Here is an 18,102-nt window from a genome sequence, read left to right as displayed (position 1 = left end):
GAGTCAGTCCCCTTTTGCAGGATGAATTTGGATGATGAGTGGGGAGGGATGCAAGTGTGCAGACCACTCTGTCTAAGAGAGGGGAAGGATGTGGTTTGCAGGGCAGAAGTGAAGTTTGAGAGCTCCATGTGTTACTATCAGCCTGGAAATGCGAGTGGGGTGTGCGTGCAGAGTCGCTGTCTGGCCTCAAGGTCACAACTCAAGTGCGTGGATGTCAGAGCCCGAAGGGACCTGTCTGTACGGATTGTTTGAGCCAGTTCCTCCTTCAAAGGTGATACCTTCACGCTGAGGAGGGGCATGGGCTCAGGAAGAGCCAGGGCTGCCCTCGGGACCCTGGCCTTCTGGTCCTCTGCTCTCCCCCTCCACTGTACCACCTTGGTGTGGGTGTGGGTGTGGCTGTGTGTGTGTGTGTGTGTGTGTGTGTGTGTGTGTGTGGTGTGAGTGCAGGGGTGTGTCCAGGGTGGGAGGGTATCTAGCACTGACTGCCTCAGCTCAGAGCTGATGGGTTCTCTCCATAGACAATGCCACTTTAAGGGATGCTTTTAAAAAGTGTTTCCTGTGTGTGAGTTTTCCCCTCAGGCTCCTGGGTCTTCCGCTGCCTCCAGGTGCCCTTACCTTGAAGCCGTTGAGAGCAAGCACCCTTGCCCTTCCTGCTCTGAGTTCTGGGGAGTTCTCCTAGAGAGGGCCTAGACGGATGAGGGGAGAGAGCCAGAAGCCAGCTTGAAAAAGAGTCATCTTCATACTTCCCTTTCCCAAACTGGAAAAGCAGACAAGTTTTCAAAGGCACAATCTCCCTACCCTCCCGCCAGCTTCCAGCATCTTCCTTGGTGTGCAGCAGGCCAGAGTTAGGGGTAGGCAGCTTACTCCCAGTTCCCCTGAATCCCAGCCAGTTCTCCTGGGGAGAGGTGTCTGGGGGGATGAAAGTTCTTTCTGTCGGGAATTTGATGACAGGTGGGGGGACCTGGTTCCCACCAGTCATATCCATCAGACCAAAAGTGTTAGCTCTGTACGGCTCTGACTCGATCTCCTGAAAAGTTGGGGGCTGAGGGGTGCCTTCATTGTCCTTTGTCTGCTTCCTGCAGCCCAACTTGAGAATTGGTGGCAGGGCGGGAGACCCAAACCCTGGCCCACCCGCCCCCTTTCCGTCCCAGCCTGTCTCGCTGTAGCAGACCCTCTCTAGGGGAGCAGGGAGGGGAAGCCATGGTTTGCAAACCCAGGGCTCCTTTATCATTCTTTCTAAAGCCTCCTTTATATCCTCAGCCCAAAAGGCAATGCCTGCCCCACCCCCGCAACCTCTAAGCCTGGAATTGTGCATAACCCGGATCTTGTATCTTTGTATAACGGATGTTATTTGTACGAAGGGCGGTTCGTAAACAGCACTTGTTCTTTTAATAAAAGAATGTTTTACAAAAAAAAAAAAAAAATCCCAAGACATCCTGCTTTGTTTGGCTTTTTTGAAGGGAGAGGGTGGTGGCCTGCCAACCGTGGGAGCCTTGGCAGGGAGTGGGGTGGGGACGGCCTATTACATCTCTCCTTGCACTCGGAATCGTTCGCCAGAATGCACAAAATACCCAGGCTGCCTATCGAACAGATACCTGCGCCCCACCCACGAGGATGTGATGTGAGGTGTAGGCGGGGCTGGCGGGAATCTGTTAAAAAAAAATGTAAGACAGGCTCCCTAGGTGATAAGATGTACCCGCCCTGCACTCCCAGCAACATTGTCTTGAGACTCGGCAGGAGAAAACGGCTCCCCGAGGAGGGTCCCGGCTCACAAGGGGGCTGGAGGATGCGGCCTGGGAGCGAACGAAAGGCAACGGACGCTGTGCGGAAGGTTCCGCAGACTCGCGGGTACCGAAGGGGGCGTCCGGAGAGCCCGGCCCACACCCACCAGGAGGCCCGAGGAGGCTGGGGTGCTGGTACTTGGCTTGGCCTCCGGCCGTTGGGGTCGGACTGGACCTTGTAGGCCTGCGGCCCTCACCCGCACTAAACCCCCGCTACGTCTTCCGGGCCGAAGCGGGTGGGCGGGCCGGGAGGCGGAGGAAAGCGGGAAGGTGACCCGGCCGCGGGGCGGAGCCGGCGCGGCTCAGTGACCGGGGCCAGCATGGGTGGTGCTGGCGCGCTCCTGCGTCCGGTGGCCTGGGTGAGCATCCCCCTCCCGCGCCGCGGCCCCCACCTGCCTCTCCTCGCCCGCCCCGCCTGCCCCTCGGCGGAGCGTCCCCCTCCAGTCCCCGCGTCGCCCTATGCTTCGCAGCCTCCTCTGAGGGCCTGCTGCGTGCCAGCACCTCCCCAGCGACTCTTCTTCCTGTCCTGTGACCCCATTTTCTTACCTCCTCATTTGTCCTACACCCCTCAGCGGTCGTCTCTTCCCTGCCAGATGACTTCCCCCTGGAAGTTCTCCGCTTTCCATTGACTTTATTATTTTTTGTTTCCATACCACCGTCTGGTATTGACTGTGTGCCTCGCAGAAGCTGAACCAAAGACGAGACATCTCCGCTTGGCTGGTAAGTACCTCCAGTTTCCCCTCTTCTCTGCCCAAGTTCCTCAGACCCAGAGGGTCCAAAGGTAGACACAGGGGAAGGGAACCAGAAAGGGTCAGCCCTGCTTCTGGAACTCCAGCCTGCAGACACTTGCCACCACCCCATGGTGGTGGGCTGGACCAGAGCGCACCGGGCGGGAAGCCAGACTCCGAGGCTGAGAAGCAGCGGTGCCTGCTAAATGAAGCCTCAGGTGCAATGGGCCTGCTTAGGCTGGCAGGGTCCCGCCCGCCCCTCCCCAGCACGTGGGTGGAGCCAGGGCTTGTAGAGACCGCACCTGGGCCCCAAGACCCGGAATGCCTGAGTGGCCTTGAAGGCCTTCCCTGTCTGGAGCTCAGGGTACTTACAGTGTCCTGGGGGGAATGTTGGGTGGCATCAGACCAGCTCCTGCAGAGGAAGCCTGCCACAAGCCAGGGCCAGAGGGAAACCGAACGAGGCCATAGGCAGGAAAATGCTCCCAGGAGGTGGGCTGACCCCAAGCCCTTCGTGTTCCCTGCCACAGGCCAAATGGTTCCGCAAAGTCCCAGCCAAGCCTGTGGTGGCCCTGAAAACACCCATCAAGGTGGAACTAGTGGCAGGGAAAACCTACAGGTGGTGTGTGTGTGGCCGCAGCAAGAAGCAGGTGAGACCCCATCCCACCCCTCCCACTGACATAGGATGAGCCTGGTTGGGAAAGCAGGGTGTCTCCTGGGAGCTCCCTCTCAAGGGAAAATACCCTCAGCCCAGCGCCACCCAGAGCTTGAGCTCTGTTCTCTGTGATGAGCCGAGAGGCAGAAACTCAGTCACACCGCCTGGCAGGTGGAGCCCAGGGCTCTGGACTTGACCTCTGGTGCTTCCTCCTCAGAGGCTTCTTCCAGGTCCCCACTCAAAGCACCGAGACTCTTGCCTGTCTCTCCCTCTCTCCTTGCTCCTTCCAAGAAGCATATGGGCCAAAGGATCCCAGCCCTGGGACCCCACCCAACACTGGGGAGACTCTGTCAAGCCCTGCTGCCACCAAGCACTCCTTCCCAGTGTCTTCCCCTGAAAACCCTCCCCTTTCCATTTATGTGGCTTTCCTGGTTGCCTGCCACAACCTGTTGTCCCTCAGCCTGGCTGCCAGCTCCAGACTCACCGACTCCTTGTCCCTCCTGCCCCAAGGGCCTTTCGTCCAGCAGGAAACTGCTCCACATCTGTAGCCTCTAGCACCCCAGCTAAGCTCAGAACCATTTGTGGTGTGGCTGCACTGCTTTGCCACCGATTTGACTTGGAGCAGCTCATTTGACTTGGGAGTGGCGCAGTAAGGAATGCCCCTGGCGTGTGGCTATGCCTCCCTGCCTCATGCCCTCTGGGACCGGTGCTGACTTTTCCCCCCGCACGTCCCCCTCATCTCGCCTCCTATCCCACCCTGACCCCAAGGTCAAAAGGCCCCCCAAATAACACATCACAGCATCTCTGTGGGCCTCAGTTTCCATTACCCAGTCTCTGCTTGAACACCCCCAGGGATGGATGGGAGTGGATGCAGGCACCAGATGGCCAGTGCACTATGGGACAGCTCCTTCCTCCGTTACCATCCACTCCCTGCAATGTGCCCAGTTTCCCGGAGCTGAAAAATTTATAGTCTTAGAGTCCGGTGATGCATGCAGGCTCTCTCCAACCCCATTTTTACCCAAGAATATGGGGGAAAGAAGTGAATTTCATGAACCAACGGAGACTTGGCCATTTACAAAACAACAAACCCATCAGTGTAAATGGGGCTGATAACTAAGGCCCCAGTTTCACCTTGAAAATTCTGTGTCCTGGAGACTGAGGCTGCAATGACTCAAACCCCCTGTCTGCAAAGGGCAGGGTAAATGGTTATTATCTCCATGGGACAGCTCACCTCACTGCCCTCACGTTACGAATGAGGCAAACTGGTGTCACTCAGGAGCCTGGCTCCTACCCACTGCACCTGCCCAGCCCCATCAGGTGGGGCCGGGGCTCTAACTTCTCTCTTTCCCTCACCAGCCCTTCTGTGATGGCTCCCACTTATTCCAACTCACTGGCCTCTTCCCACTCAAGTTCAAAGCCCAGGAGACCGGAACAAAGGCCCTATGTACCTGCAAGGCCACTCAGAAGCCCCCGTACTGTGATGGCACCCACAGGAGTGAGAGGGTGCAGAAGGCAGAAGTGGGGTCCCCACTCTGAACAGGTGGCTGCTGCTCAGCCCCAGGCCTCTGTGACAGGTGTCCCCTTTGTGGGGAAGATGAGTACCAAGCCCAAGAAGGCATCATCCACTGACCCACGTACCCGCAGCTGGCTTGTGAAGGACTCGCAGCCCATAACCTGAGGTCTCTAATCTGGGGCAGCCAGGAACAGGTCCTGCTTTAACACCTGCTGTTGGAGAAGAGGGCATTAAACAGGACTGCCCGTCCAGAGTAGTATTCCTGTGGTCACTGGTGTGAGACACAGGGCCTCCCCCTGCTCTGGATCCTAACCTGGTGTGGGGACACCTGACAGGGTGGAAGCAGCTCAGGTTTATTCCATATGGGGCCCCCTGAGGCAAGCTGATGCCAGAGACAAGAGGCATGAGGAGGTTACCAGGGACTCGCCCATCCTTTCCCGTCCCCTCTGCCCCGAAGAACTAGAGGCTCTAGAGAGTATGCAGCATTTATTACAAAGCCAGGAGATACAAATGTCCCAGGGTAGGAGGAGGGTACAGTCATAGCACCTCAGACACAGGACAAGGTGCAAACACAGACGAACCCATTGCGGGGGCCCAACCCCAAACACCTAGGTTGTGACAGTCTTGCATCCTCACTTCCTCCCCGCTCCGATCTATACACGTTGGAGAAAACAGGTGGGCAGGGATCTGTTGAGCCTGCCCCTCGGGATGGAGTTGAGGGCAGGGTCTACACGTGCCTGTCTGCTTGTGCTTTCGGATGCCCCTGAGGCTCTGTCCTGACTGGGCCTCCGCTGGGGGTGGGGAGGGGACTGGAGGGCTGTTTGCCTTTGGCAATACCTGGGGTCTGTGCTTGTCTGAGGTTAATCCCACTCCACCTCTCCACACCAGGTCCCCAAGTGAGACTTCATCACCAGGCTTGCTGGTGAGGGTTCCCTGGGTGGAGGGCAGGGACTCGGGGAGGGGGGGGGTGAAGCAGTTCACAACGTTAAAGCCACGATGGAATTTCAAGGGCTGTGGCCTCCCACAGCTTGAATCTTCTCTTCCACAAGAAAAACGATGCGAAGGCCACATACATGGCGGGGGGGGGGGGGGGGAGAAGGCAGAACTATCTATTCTTTGCACAAAGTTTCCACTGCAGGAGGAGGTATAAGGGAGATACCATCTCCACCGCCCACTTGCTCCTCACAACCAGGGGATTAACTGTATGTGTAAAAGGCACTGTCTTAGCAGGTTGAGGGACACTGAACCCGGGGCCGGGGTCGGGTTAGGGCAGGACAGCAGCCAAGATGGGGGAGAGAAAGAGGGTGGGCCCCACACACAGCCCAAGTTGTGCCTAAAGCTTTGGGGGCTGGCGGGCCCCCCGATACTTCCATCTTCCTGGGGAGGAGGATGGGCCAGAGCTTTACTGAGCCTCAGGTGGCCCCTCTAGTCCATCCAGGCACCCCCAAAAGAGAGTAGAGCAAATGACACAAGAACCCCTAAAAATGAACATCCATCCCCCACATATAACATACACATAAAGTTTGTTTCCTGTGGCATTTAAATTAATCTGGTTGGTCCATAGAAAATAAGTATGTATATTTGGTTTTTCCTATGTACATATATATATAGAGATTTATTTATAAAACCCACCCCCCACCCCTAAGGTGGGTGGAGCTGGGGAAAGTAGAAGAGGTGGAAAAAGGAGCCCAGAAAAAGTGGAGGGTTGGAGAGGCGTGGCTGGAAAAGGAGGTCCTTTTCCTCAAGTTAAGGGGGGCACGGGAGCTCCATTGACAGTCATCTTGCGCCCCCTGCTGGTAGAGGATGTTGTCTGCAGGCAGTTCGAGGTACCCCCATTGGTAGCTGTAGCGACCCCACTGGCTGCTGAAGGAGTGGGGGAGGTAGGGTGGGTGGCTGGGGGCCCGTGGGAGCTGGGAGAGCCATGGGAGGGGGTGGCTGGGCTGGGCAGGGAGGAGGAGGTGGCCGGCAGGGTGGCAGGGCTGGGAGCCTTGTCGCTGACTGACTCACACTCTGAGGCCCCACTGGTGTTGGTGCCCTCGGAGGGGGTGGGCGCTGTAGGCAAGGTGAGCCGCTTGCAGGCTGGCTGGACCCGATACTTGAGGGGGAGAGGACCGTTCTGCAGAGAGTGGGGTGAGGGGGGAGAGGCAGGGGAGGGGGCAGTGTCAGGTGAGAGGCTAACCAGGCAGCCATCCCCCTTCATCCCACAGTGCCCAAAGGGGAAGGAAGGAAGGCAAGGTTCCAGCCTCAGAGACCGGGCAGAGCAGGAGGGCCTAGGCAAAGGGAGAGACTGACCCACAGAGCGAGCAAGGCCAGGCGGCAGGAAGAAAGACTCACACGAGACCCAGAGAGAACATGTGAGACCTGAGCCTGCACAGGGAGGGAGGCCAAGGGGGCAGCAACATTTACTCTGCCAGTCACCAGTCCCTCTTCTCTGACCCCAGACTGGAGCATGTCATCTGCCCAAGGACCCTCTTCTGATGTGGGAGGTCATCAGTGAAACATGACCTCTCTGGACATGGCCAGCTCAGGTGACAAGATATGAACTGTGATTAGAGCAGGGTGGCTCCCACGGTCATAGGGCACAGGCGTATGCCAGACCTGCAGGGGTCCCCACCCCCGGCCCCACTCACCCGCCGCCAGGGGTAGATATAGGCAATATCCATGAGGGTGTAGTATTCCTTCAGGGGCTCGTCCTCGTACAGAACCTCCACCTGGAGGAGGAGGAGGGAGGGGAGAACACCGTGACCCTGGTGAGGTGCATGGCCCTGGCCACCTGGCCAAGAGCATCCAAGCTAGGAGTCTTGTGGGGACACAGAGTGGACTTGCAGGCGGTCCCTGGCTATTCTGGGGTTTCACGGTAGATCTGACTTCCCTATCAGAGTTGCCCCCGCAGCACTCCTGACTACCAGGAGGAAAGGGATCCAGAGAAGAGACCCACATCACTAACAACCCCTCACCCCCAGCTACCCGCATAACTGCCTGGGTCCCCCTTGTATCCCTGGCAGCTCTCCCAGAGGAGCTAATGGGCAAAGAAAAGGCCCAGGTGAGCACTGCTCTCACCCAGGCTGTACCGTGGAACCCCCCAGGGAGCTTTAAAAAAATCCCGATGCTGGGATTTCACTCTCAGAGATTCTGATTTAACTGGTAAGATCTGAGTTGTTCTGCAGCTCCCATGATGCTGGCCTGCAGCGAAGTCTGGGACCCACTGCCCTGGACCCTTGAAGCTCGAAGGTGTGCTCCGCAGGCCAGCAACACTGGCCGCACCCAGGAGCTTGTTGGAAGTGCAGAACCTATGGCGCCAGCACCTGCATTTCAGCGAGATCTCTACGGGGTCATAGACACATTCAAGTTTCGGAAGTGGTGCCCTCGAGTTCTGTTGGAATTCGACTGGTCCTCCTTCAGACAGCTGGCCCCAGATAAGACCCTGTGTTTTTGCACACATACTTCTGCCACAGTTTGAGTGTGCAAGTGTGCATGCACACACACACACACACCACCTTGTTCCCATGTACCTTTCTGCACACAAATTTCAACAGATGCGGACTGCCCCACCCTATTCTTGGTTTCAATTACCCTTCTACTTGGGCTCAATTACGCAACCAGGTAGGCCCTTGGTGACACCCAGCCAGCCCTGAACAATGGTTGAGATGCACGGGCTGTCAGGCACACCCACCGACAGGCACTCACTCTTTCCAAGTGCCCAGGGACTCACCTTGTACTTGCTGGGCACATCCATCTTGTTGCGGAGAAACTTGGCGAGATGCATGACGGTCATGGCTGCTGGACATCGCAGGAAACGCACCCCTGTCTGCCGCGGGAGAGGCACCCAAGGGCTGTGGCCCACCCCAGGCACTCTCCCAGCCCACGTCCCACTCCGGGGCGGGCCCTAGCACTCACCTTCTCCTTGTCCCCATCCCCATTCTCCATGGGGCCCTTTTTCTCTTCCCGGTCCCTGGGGGAGCAGAAGGAATGAAGCTAGGGAGACCCTAGTTCAGGCAGGATTTCTTAGAACACTTTCCCCAAAGGGCCAGGGTGGGAGAAGGGGGCCGAGCACAGGACCCCCAAAGGGCCAGGCACAGGACAGACTTGCCTGACAGCTTCGTAGAACTCAATAGAGAGGCTGACAATCTCATCGTCACTCAGAGCCCCCTTCTCCTGCTCCAGGACCTCTCCTCGGTCCTCATTGGAGCCATTGGGGACTGCAAAGGGAGAGAACTCTGAGGGGCTGGCCTAGGGTTAGGACAAGGAGCCCCACCAAGGACCCAGGGTCTCGCTCAGCAGGCTGAGCCCAGCCATTCTCTGGGCCAGGGACGAGGGGCATGGTAGTGCGTGGAGGATGGCCAGCCCTGTGCATCCAGACCTCACGAGTGGGGACGTGTGGGGCAGCGCCACACACTCAACGTGGCCGGGGCCTGGGAGCACACGCATGAACTTACCTTCTGTCAGGGGGTAGGCTGCATAGAAATCCCGCCGCCGTTTCATCTCGTCTGGAAGAGGGAAGGAAGCAGGGTGAGGAGGGAACAGGCTGGGAGCTGGGGAGTGGTGGGCAGGCGCAGGAAGGGTGTACGGATACCTTTAAAGAGCCCAGGGACCAATTTGTAGACGATGTCTTGGAGGGTTTTGTCAGATCTGGAAAAAACGTACAGGGCCCTATCAATCTCCCCCACCAGGGACCCCACTTCTCGCCTCCGCGTCTTAGATTCAGGGCCCAGCGCTGGGGTCCCTGGAGACCTGGTCTTAGTTCTCCAGTACTTCCCAGAGGGATACAACCCGGAGGGAAGGAAGAGGCCCAGTGCTCCTCCCCCACCTGCCCCCTGGCTACAGGAAGGCAGGCTGAGGGACAGAGGGAGCTGACCCAGCGGACTGCAGGGGCCGGAGGGGCAGTGCTAGGCCCACCTGATGCTCAGCAGCGGCCGGGTTTTATGGACCTGCACATCACACATGGGGCAGTACTTGTTGGTTTCCAGGTAGCGCACGATGCAGGTTTTGCAGACTTGGGGGTCCAAGAAGGGGGGCAGGGGGCGGGGTGGAGAGAGAGAGAAAGACAGAGCGAGGAGAGTCAGAGCTTCATTCCTAGCAAGGCCCGGCCCCGCGCCCTCTGTCAAGGTTCAGGCATTTCCTTCTCCACCTTGTCCCGGCCGTTCGGAGGGCCAGTGCGATTGTGTTTTGGACAGAGGGCAACCACCTCCTATCCAGCCTTGGGAGGGGACAGATAGTGTGTGTGTGTGTGTGTGTGTGTATGTGTGTGCACACGCTAGGCCAGTTATATGTCACGTGTGGTGCCCCGAGCCCCACGGAATGTAAAGCAGCAGCAGCCTGTGTGTTTCGCACCCCCTTGCCCCCACACCCATGGTGCACACCAGGGGCAACCTGCATCTTCTCGGGCCGAAATGCCCAGTTTTCCCTCCCAGGCAGCCTCTCTGTGACCCAGGGACCTCGGCCAGACACAGAGCCTACGCTCTGCCTTCCCTGAGAAGCCCACCCGACTCACAGGAATGCAAGCACTCCACGATGGTGGTGGCATCGATGAAGTACCCCCCGCAGAGGGCACACATGAGGTGAGGGTTCAGCTCCGTGATTTTGATCCGCGTGGTCCGGTGCATGATGCCGGGGAAGGGGGGTGGGGGGCTGGGGAGCGCCACCTGGGAAATAAAAGGGGAATCAGAAACCCAGGGCTCCAACATCCTCCTTGCCCCCAAGGCCCTTCCTCTTTGCCTGGGATTGGGTGCACTTAAGAGTCCAGTTCTTTCTGGGTGGCGGGGGCTCTGGAGAGTCATGTAATCTTGAGCAACAAGGTCAGGCTCCACCTCAGGGACAGCAGGAAAGACTGAGGTTAGACCACAGGAAGTACTGCCCACTCTCCAGAGGATGTGGGGGGGCAGGAAAATGAAAAAGAACAGACTTTTAAAAAAATCTCCCTAATCCAAATTCATATTCACTCAAGTGAGTGATAGGAGCTCTGAGAAAACTCAGATAAATAAACCTGAACCTCAAGAAAATAAAATAAGGAGAAGAATAAATTGTCCCTGCCCCCTTACCTGCTCTATACAAGTGCAAGGCCCCTGACTTTGTATTTCCTACTCCATTCCCACCCTCCTTCCATCCCATCCACTCCACCTCCAGGAAACTCAGGCTGCTTCTAGTTTGAAGGGCACCGAACCCTAACCCCATCACTTGGCTTCTGGCTCTGCATCCAGCCCCAGCCCCAGCCCCAGAGGAGCAACCTGGAAACCCGCTGTAAGCCGAGCATGCAGGTTCTAAGCCTGCTGCTCAGGCAGGAAATCCTGAGCCACACGCAGCTCCGCCTGCGTCCGCAAGCACCCGAGTCCAGGCTCCCCTCCTCATGCGCACGCAGGAATCTCCCCACGTGGGCACCACCACCCACCGTCTCACACCTGGCAACACCTCCTCTGCAACCTGTCCACAGACTCTCCGGCAACAGACCTCAGCTAGATGGCTGCCAACACTGGGCAGAAAGTTCCCTGTCCCCAGTTCCTCCGAGCACCCAGCCAGGCTTGGCAGCGTCTGGGGAGGTCAGGCAAAGCCCAGCTCTGGAATGACTGATGTTCTTACTTCTCAGTATAAAAATCAAAGCTGCACAGAGAAGAGATGGCCCCTCCCTTCTTCCTCTTTCCCAGAGTAAAAGCCCAAGGGGTGGGGCTTGGCAGGGTGGCCAAGCCCCAACGGCTCCTTTACAACCTACACCCTTCCCTCCTTTCCAGAAACATTTCTAAAGCCACCACATTGGGCTTTCTAGGACCAGAAATTCACAGCCGGGATCAGCAGTTTCTATAGAGACCCCAGGATGAGTTTGGCCAGGACCCAAACAGCCAACAGAGGCCGAAAGAGATGGAGAAACAAAGGCCACACGCGGGAGAAACACCAACTCTCAGGCGGGGCACAGAGAGAGGAACAAGCAAGCCCAGTGGCTGAGACCTGCAGACCTGGCCAGAGGAAAGGGGCTCCCACCCCGAAGAGGGTGGCTTCCTTCTGCCTTCCGGGCATAGGTCCCCCCGTTCATAATTATGTAGCAGCTTGCTGGCGACTACACTGTTTGATTGTTTCCAAAGTAACTTCGTCCCTGGCAAGATGCCCAAATATTATTACATCCAGAAGAACAAACTCCAAGTGGCTGTCTCACTGAGTGTATGTAATGTCCATCGGATGTGTACGTGCCGCTGGGGCTCTGTGTGACTGCTTGTCCCGTGTGTGTCTGTGTCCAGATGAGTGTGTGTGCACGCACAGCCAGCAGCATGACACTCAGGTCTGATGATGCCGGGGGTCCAGGTTGCTACTCACCAAGGTTACACCCCCTTCCCCCTTTCTTTGCCTCTCACATACTCTCTCTCACACACACGCACACAAACATGTAGCGCTTCACACCGCCACAGCCACCTCACTCACACACTTGTGTTTTCAAACAAACACCTGCTCTTAGGAGCTGCCATCTAGTCCCTGTCTGGCAGACTGGCCTCGATGCACGGGAGCTCCTGGGCACATGGGCCCTGACCCTCGCCTTCTCACTTGTCAAGTGTTGGTGAGCTCCTTTCCAGACATACGGATGACAGAACTGAAGGAATAAAGTGTTCCTCCCTCTCCCCTTTAAGAAATGTGGCGCTCCCTGCTCCCCCCACCCAGCCCCATCCCCAGAGCCTCAGACTGTACCTCTGGGGCTGGGGAGAAGCCCTGATTGGTTCCTCACCTGATTGCCATGGTTACCTGCAGCGCCCTGCCAGCAGGTGCCAAGAACCATAAACAAGAGTTCTGTCCCCCCCTCAGCACCCCCCACCAGGAAGCCATAGGGCCCTCCAGCTAACACCCAAGTCCTCCACAGCTGCACCTGGCTGGAATCTGCGAGAAGCAGACAGAAGGGGGCTGACAGGTGGCTGCACTGCCGGGGTCACTTTAGGGAAGAGGCTGAGAGGGGGCGACAGCCTGAGGGAGACAGGGAGAGAGACAAATCCTAGAAGCAGGAAAGACAAACCGGGGGCAGCTGGGAACTGGCCTCTGGAGTTGCGGAGTCACCAGCAGTTCGGTGCCAGCCACATCCACACAGTGAGCCTGAGTACCATCTCCCAGCTGGGGACTAAGTCCTTTCGGCGTCTTCTGTCCCTAAACCACTTGTCTCTACAAGGGCAGGATAGTTGGGCGGGACCTTGCTTCTGACCCTTGGGGCCCCTGGTCTCAGCCACAGTGGCAGGAAGGGAGATTGATCAGCTCCCAGTTCCAACTCCTTGCCATTCAAGCCCAGCATCCGTCTGTCCTCATCCTCAGAGTCCCCCTGTCTCTTCATTTTGACCAAGCTCTTTCTGGAAAAGCCTCCAAGACTCAGACCTCTTACAGTCCGTTTTTTCCAGCTTTGCTACAGAAACAGCCAGCCCCTGGTGACCCAGAGGTCCCTCTGCTCCACTGGAGGCCCAGCTACAGCAGTGGGAAGCTCCCTCAATAGAAAACAGTCACTCAAGGTCACAACCAGACGTCTAGAATTGCAGAGGTAGAAGGGATCTTAGAAGCATCTTGTCTGAACATTGCATTTTACAGATGAGGAAACATACAAAGAAGTGACATGTCTCAGGTCACACAGCGACGCACGGCAGCCCCAGGACTCGGAACTGCCTGACTCTGCAGCCAGTGCCCTTTACATTCGGGCACTGAGGCCAGGCTCCCTGCCCATTTCAAATGCAGTAAGCCCGGCCTGATTCCATCCAGGGGGAAAGTAAGGGGACTTCAGGTTCCTTAGAAGACCATTCAGTGAGCCTCCTGGGGGGGGGTGGTCAAGGTCTGCCCCAAACTTGACCATCAGCACACGTTCTCACCGTGAAGTACGGAGAGGGAGCGGAGGCCTCACCCCATGGTACAGACAGGGAAACTGAGGCCACACAGAAGCACCGCAAGCCAGTGTGCTGTCAAGACTCGGACCCTAGGTCCCAGGAGTCCATCTTCTCCCATCTGTGTGGGTGCCACTGTGCAAGCCCCATGGGTTTGGGTGGTGCCAGGGGTGTCCACCTGGGAGCAGGTAGGCCTCTCAGTCCCAGCTCACTCTACCCTCCCGTCCTGTCCCGCCCCTCAACTTCCTAAGATCAAACAAGACAAACACCCAAAATATACACAGAGTTACAATTGTCAGATACACACACAGACAGCCAGACATACCCCCTCCATCTCTCTCCCACTCCCAGCACACAAGGCCAGACAGACACCACACACACACACACACATACAGCCAGATACTTGGCCAGACGCTCACGGAGCCACTGGGCCGGACACACCACATCACATATACGGCCAGACCGGAACCAGGTCCACATTAACCAGGTTCAGGGCCACCCTCACCCGCCCCATCCAAGAGCACAGTCTACACCCCTGGCTAAAACCAGACCGGCAAACACACGCTTACCTTCTGTGCTCCCCTGGCCCACCCAGTGTAAATTATAACGTAAGTCTTCTGGCAACCAAGACGGTGCGGCTCCCAGCCTCCACTCCGGGACGAGACCAGAGGAGCAGGGTGGGCATCTGACCTGAACAAAGATGTGACCTCTTCCAGCTCAGGCTCTCTCCATCCACCAAGGTCAGCCAGAGCAGCAGAGCCCCCTTCCACACCAGCGCCCCCCCCCCCACCGGCTCCCGACTTCAACTTGAACCCCACCCAGCTCCACAGTGTCTGGATCCTGAGTCCCAGCTCCGTCTCCCGCCTCATTCCAAAGACAGCTCTAAGACCGCATCCCCCAACTCCAAAAGAGAAAACCCCTGGGAAAACCTCGCCACCAAAAAACTGCAACAGAGCTGGCTTTATGCTTCTTTTCCAAGTCCTAACACCTTGGAACAGAGTGGAAGAGGGAGGAAGAAGAGAAATTAGAGTTTCAGGAACGGATACAAACTGCAAGAGGCCCAGAGAAGGAGGCATCAGGACGGAGTGGAAGACAACCAAGGAAGCCACCTATCACCAGCTACCGCCCTGGAGAGACTGAGGCAGGACCGGGTGGGGGGTGAATTCTGAGACAAAGACCAGGGGCAAGCGCGGGGTAACACTTCCACAATATTCACAGGCGAATGCGCCACCCCAGGCCTCCTCCAGCCACGCGGAGCAATTCTGGGTAGGTGGGGGCCGTGGGGAGGGGGTGAGGCAGAGGCATGCCTGGGCCCAACGCGGAGGCCGGAGGGCAGGGGTGTCTACTTGCCGAGGGGCCCCACCCGCCCACTGCTAGCCGCAGGAGGGCCCGGGAGGGAGAGGACAGCCTGGCTCCCCAGTGGGAGAGGGGGCCAGTCGGCCCAACCCCTCCTACCTCCGCCAGACGTGGGAAATACCGCCATAAATCTCCCCAGCATCTCCATTCTACCCCTTCCTCCCCGGCTGCCCCCGGAGCCTGGGTCAGAGGATGAGGGACCCCAGTTACCGGGTGGCCGCTCCTATCTTCCCTAGAGCCAAACTTTCGGCGGGGCCCTAGGAGGGTGTTCCGGAGAAAGAGGCTCTGCTTAGGTGGTTGGGGAGGAGGCGGGGCGCCCAGTCGGGTGGGGGGGAGGGGGAAAGGGACCAGCGGGGGGAGGTGCCCGGGAAGACCCGGGCCGGGCAGCAAAGAGCGCCCTCCCCCGGCCCCGAAGCAATAAAAAAAAAGCATGTCCCTTTCCTCCGGGCCTCAAGTCCTTGCGTGTCCACGACGCTGGGGTATCCACAAAAAACGCAGAGAAGGACCCCTCCCCAGACCGAGGGGAACAGTGGGGTGAAGCCAGGGCTGCTCTGAGGACTAGGGAAGCAGAGATCCGCCCAGCATGGAGCCCCAAAGCCTTTGTGGCTGCCTCGGACCCTCCCCCTCGCTACCTCGGGAGCAGGTCGAGGAGGGGGCTGAGGCACAAAGAGGTGGTGGTCGAGGGAGACGCCAAGTCGTTAAAAGGGAATCCACTTCGGCCATCTTGGAAGGGAAAGAAGGGAAAAGGGGAGAGGAAAAAAGGGAGAAAGAAAGGCGGACCCGGCGCGGCAGATTGGGGCTGGCGGGGGGTGGGGCGCAGACGCGAGCAGCAGGCCCGGCTCGGAGCCTCCTCCTCCCACAGGGATGTGTAAAGAGGCTGCACCGGCCCCTCGTCCCAATCCCCAGACGGTTACGGGGTAGTAGGAGGCAAGGAAAGGGCAGTCTGCGTCCGCTTACCTGGGTTCGGGGTCCGGTGGGTCTCGGGGAGGGGGGTGGGAGGGAGGGAAGGGAGGGGAGGGGAGGGGGACCCCAGCCGTGTCGCTCGCTCTGGCACCGGGAGGGGAGAAACCTACGGTAAGAAAGGAGTTTGTGAAAGCCGCTGGGGTGGGAGGGAGAGAGGGGAGGGGAGGGGACGGAGGGGGGAGGGGAGGGGAGGGACCGGGGCTGGGGGGGACAAAATGGCTTTTTTTCCTCCAGACGAGAGTATGTCCCGCCCACTACTCATCCACGTGACCTCATTCCTTCAGGGTGTTTGCGGAGAGGGGCGGAGGAGGAGGGGGGACTGGCTAACGCGGCTGCCCCCCGCTGGGTAGTGGGCCCCCCCAAACCAGGAGGTGACTTCACCCTTCCCAAACCGTCCTTGACCCCGGAGGATGAGTCCTCTTCTCAGTTACACTCTGCAGCTCACCCCTCCCTCCCCCGAAATACGCGTGCGCCCCCCACCCGCCCCGAGCTGGGGCGCCTGGAAAATGGAGAAATGAAGACCGGGCGGCACGCGCTGTGGCTCGCTCCGCAGCGCTCCAGACCCTGCTGAAGGGCGCTGGGCTCAGCCCTGCGTCCAGGTTATTTTCATTCACTCTCAGTAACGATCCCCTAAAATTAATTACTGCAATTTTAACAGCATGTCCTCCCAACCCTCCTTGTCCCTCTCGGCGGCCCAATCACCGGCTCTAAAACGCAGCACCCGGGGACCCAGCTGGGGCGCCTCGAGGGAGCAAACCGCCCGGGGACAGAGGGAGAGGCGGGGGTGAGGGGGGTGGCGGGGCAGGCGGGCGCTTGGTCGCTGTGCGGGAGGCTGGCGCCCCCGGCGTGGAGAAAAATGGGACGTAACCCGGGCCGGGAGGCGACCCGATGACCAGGACTCAGAGGCCCCAGGCCCGGGACACAGCAACCTGGCCGAATGGGAGAGGCCGGAATAAACTAGAAAACCAGGCGCCGGGGCTCAAAAGTGGGCCCGCGCTTTTTCCCCCGCGTCGCGCTGTTCGCGCATTTTTCGCCCCGGCGCCGTTCGCGCCCCGCGCGGTTGGTGCGCCTCCTTCGCGGCGGCGGCGGCGGCGGCGGGAGGAGTCCGGGGAGCGCAGAGGTGGCTGGTGCCCGCCGACTCCGACCGCTGCACCCGGCTCCAGCCCCGGGTTCGCGCTCCCGTCCCTGGTGCATCCCGCCACGGGGAGAAAATGAGGAACGTGGCTTGGACACGCCGGGAGGAGCGGCTGAGGGTGGCGCCGGGGAACGCTAATCGATACTATGTTCTGGCGACAACCGTGGGCCTTCCTCATTAAGACGGTCCATTTGCTTATTCGTTAGTCAAGATTTATTGCGGATGGTCACTGTGTCTGTCCTTTCAAAGAGCTCGACCATCCGGCCAGACGCGCCATTAAGCGCACTGACGGTGGTTGGCTCGAGTCAGGAAATTAGGAGACGAATATTTGGAGAGCTTTGAAGTGCCTGCCTCCTCCTCCTTCTCCCCTCCTCGCTCACAGTGCAGGCCGACCCGAAGCTGGGGCCCTCGGGCGGCATGCTTTCGGCCAGTGACCAGGAGATCTGCGCACACTGGCCGCCAAGTGACCACACCAGCCTGAATGGGGCAGGGAGGAAGGGGGAGAGAGATTTCCTCCCACGGAAGGTAGTCTGAGAACCTGCGGGAGAAGGGCCGGGGGAGGATCTGGTCGCCTGCTCCCCTGTGTTTGCAAGCGGAGACCTGGCGTTCGCCTCCCTCTTGGAAAGGGGGCTCTTGGCGTGGACATGTTCACAGTCCCTGGGGCATGTGTGTCCCCTGCATCTTGGACTCTGCCAGGGAAGATCCATGCATCCTCCTGTCTCTGGCCAAGTCGCCCTTCCAGGAGAGGAGCGCAGCAGGGACGCCTGGTCTGCCACTCCTTTTGGGCTAGAAGATCCCGAGCAAAAGAAACCTAAGGGCTCCCGAGTATCTCAGTCCCTCCCACGATTCACACGGGCATCCAGAGGCTGCCCTTGGGTGTGTGTGGGGGTGGGTAGGAGGGGGAGATAGCAGGAGCTATTCCCGCTGAGTCCCCACTGCAGCTCCTTGATCCTGGAGTGCTGCCGGAGGGGACCGCGGTCCTCACCTGGGGTCCATTTACTTGTTCCCCCTTGCTGTTAAGCACCAGTCACGAGCAAACCCCGGGACAGAAGAAACATGCCGAAGGCCCCACTATCCACTAAAACTTTATTTTAATTATGTCTGTCTTGGGCAACTGGTCCCCATATCCCTGGCTTTTCTGGTTTA

The 18,102-nt window shown here is 58.6% G+C and overlaps 2 protein-coding genes across 5 annotated transcripts; one reads left to right on the top strand and one right to left on the bottom strand.

Annotated features, from left to right (window-relative positions):
• Positions 1-1,866: 1,866 nt before the first annotated feature.
• On the top strand, positions 1,867-4,925 carry CISD3 (CDGSH iron sulfur domain 3). The gene is made up of 4 exons (XM_037149958.2): positions 1,867-2,140; positions 2,466-2,501; positions 3,037-3,156; positions 4,518-4,925. Exons 1-4 carry the CDS (start codon positions 2,102-2,104, stop codon positions 4,695-4,697), a joined length of 375 nt encoding a protein of 124 aa, XP_037005853.1. The 5' UTR covers positions 1,867-2,101; the 3' UTR covers positions 4,698-4,925.
• A 218-nt stretch (positions 4,926-5,143) lies between these two features.
• Positions 5,144-15,981, bottom strand: PCGF2 (polycomb group ring finger 2). Of its 4 annotated transcripts, none has more exons than XM_053673325.1 (10): positions 15,816-15,981; positions 10,166-10,316; positions 9,571-9,667; positions 9,248-9,303; positions 9,111-9,161; positions 8,765-8,873; positions 8,572-8,626; positions 8,387-8,482; positions 7,305-7,385; positions 5,144-6,790 (listed from the first exon to the last, which is right to left on the bottom strand). In XM_053673325.1, exons 2-10 carry the CDS (start codon positions 10,275-10,277, stop codon positions 6,416-6,418), a joined length of 1,032 nt encoding a protein of 343 aa, XP_053529300.1. In that variant the 5' UTR covers positions 10,278-10,316; positions 15,816-15,981; the 3' UTR covers positions 5,144-6,415. The 4 variants fall into 4 exon arrangements, with proteins under 4 accessions (XP_053529300.1, XP_053529301.1, XP_053529303.1 ...); XM_053673326.1 differs by lacking the exon at positions 15,816-15,981 and adding an exon at positions 15,491-15,588; XM_053673328.1 differs by lacking the exon at positions 15,816-15,981 and adding an exon at positions 15,069-15,146.
• Positions 15,982-18,102: the final 2,121 nt, after the last annotated feature.

This window comes from Artibeus jamaicensis, unplaced genomic scaffold, assembly GCF_021234435.1.
Source record: "Artibeus jamaicensis isolate MK-2021 breed Jamaican fruit bat unplaced genomic scaffold, CSHL_Jam_final contig_1998, whole genome shotgun sequence".
NCBI classification, from domain to species: domain Eukaryota; kingdom Metazoa; phylum Chordata; class Mammalia; order Chiroptera; family Phyllostomidae; genus Artibeus; species Artibeus jamaicensis.
Note: the sequence above shows the minus strand (reverse complement) of the source record. Positions and strands in the feature narration are given on the sequence as shown.

Bases quoted from the DNA above. Each gene is read 5' to 3' on its own strand.
- CISD3 (XM_037149958.2), top strand. From the start codon at position 2,102: ATGGGTGGTGCTGGCGCGCTCCTGCGTCCGGTGGCCTGG. The intron at 2,141-2,465 runs GTGAGCATCCCC...TGTGCCTCGCAG, and splicing joins TCCTGCGTCCGGTGGCCTGG to AAGCTGAACCAAAGACGAGA. The intron at 3,157-4,517 runs GTGAGACCCCAT...TTCCCTCACCAG, and splicing joins GTGGCCGCAGCAAGAAGCAG to CCCTTCTGTGATGGCTCCCA.
- PCGF2 (XM_053673325.1), bottom strand. From the start codon at position 10,277: ATGCACCGGACCACGCGGATCAAAATCACGGAGCTGAACCCTCACCTC. The intron at 9,162-9,247 runs GTATCCGTACAC...TCCCTCTTCCAG, and splicing joins GGTCCCTGGGCTCTTTAAAG to ACGAGATGAAACGGCGGCGG. The intron at 8,627-8,764 runs GCAAGTCTGTCC...CTGCTCCCCCAG, and splicing joins GAGTTCTACGAAGCTGTCAG to GGACCGGGAAGAGAAAAAGG.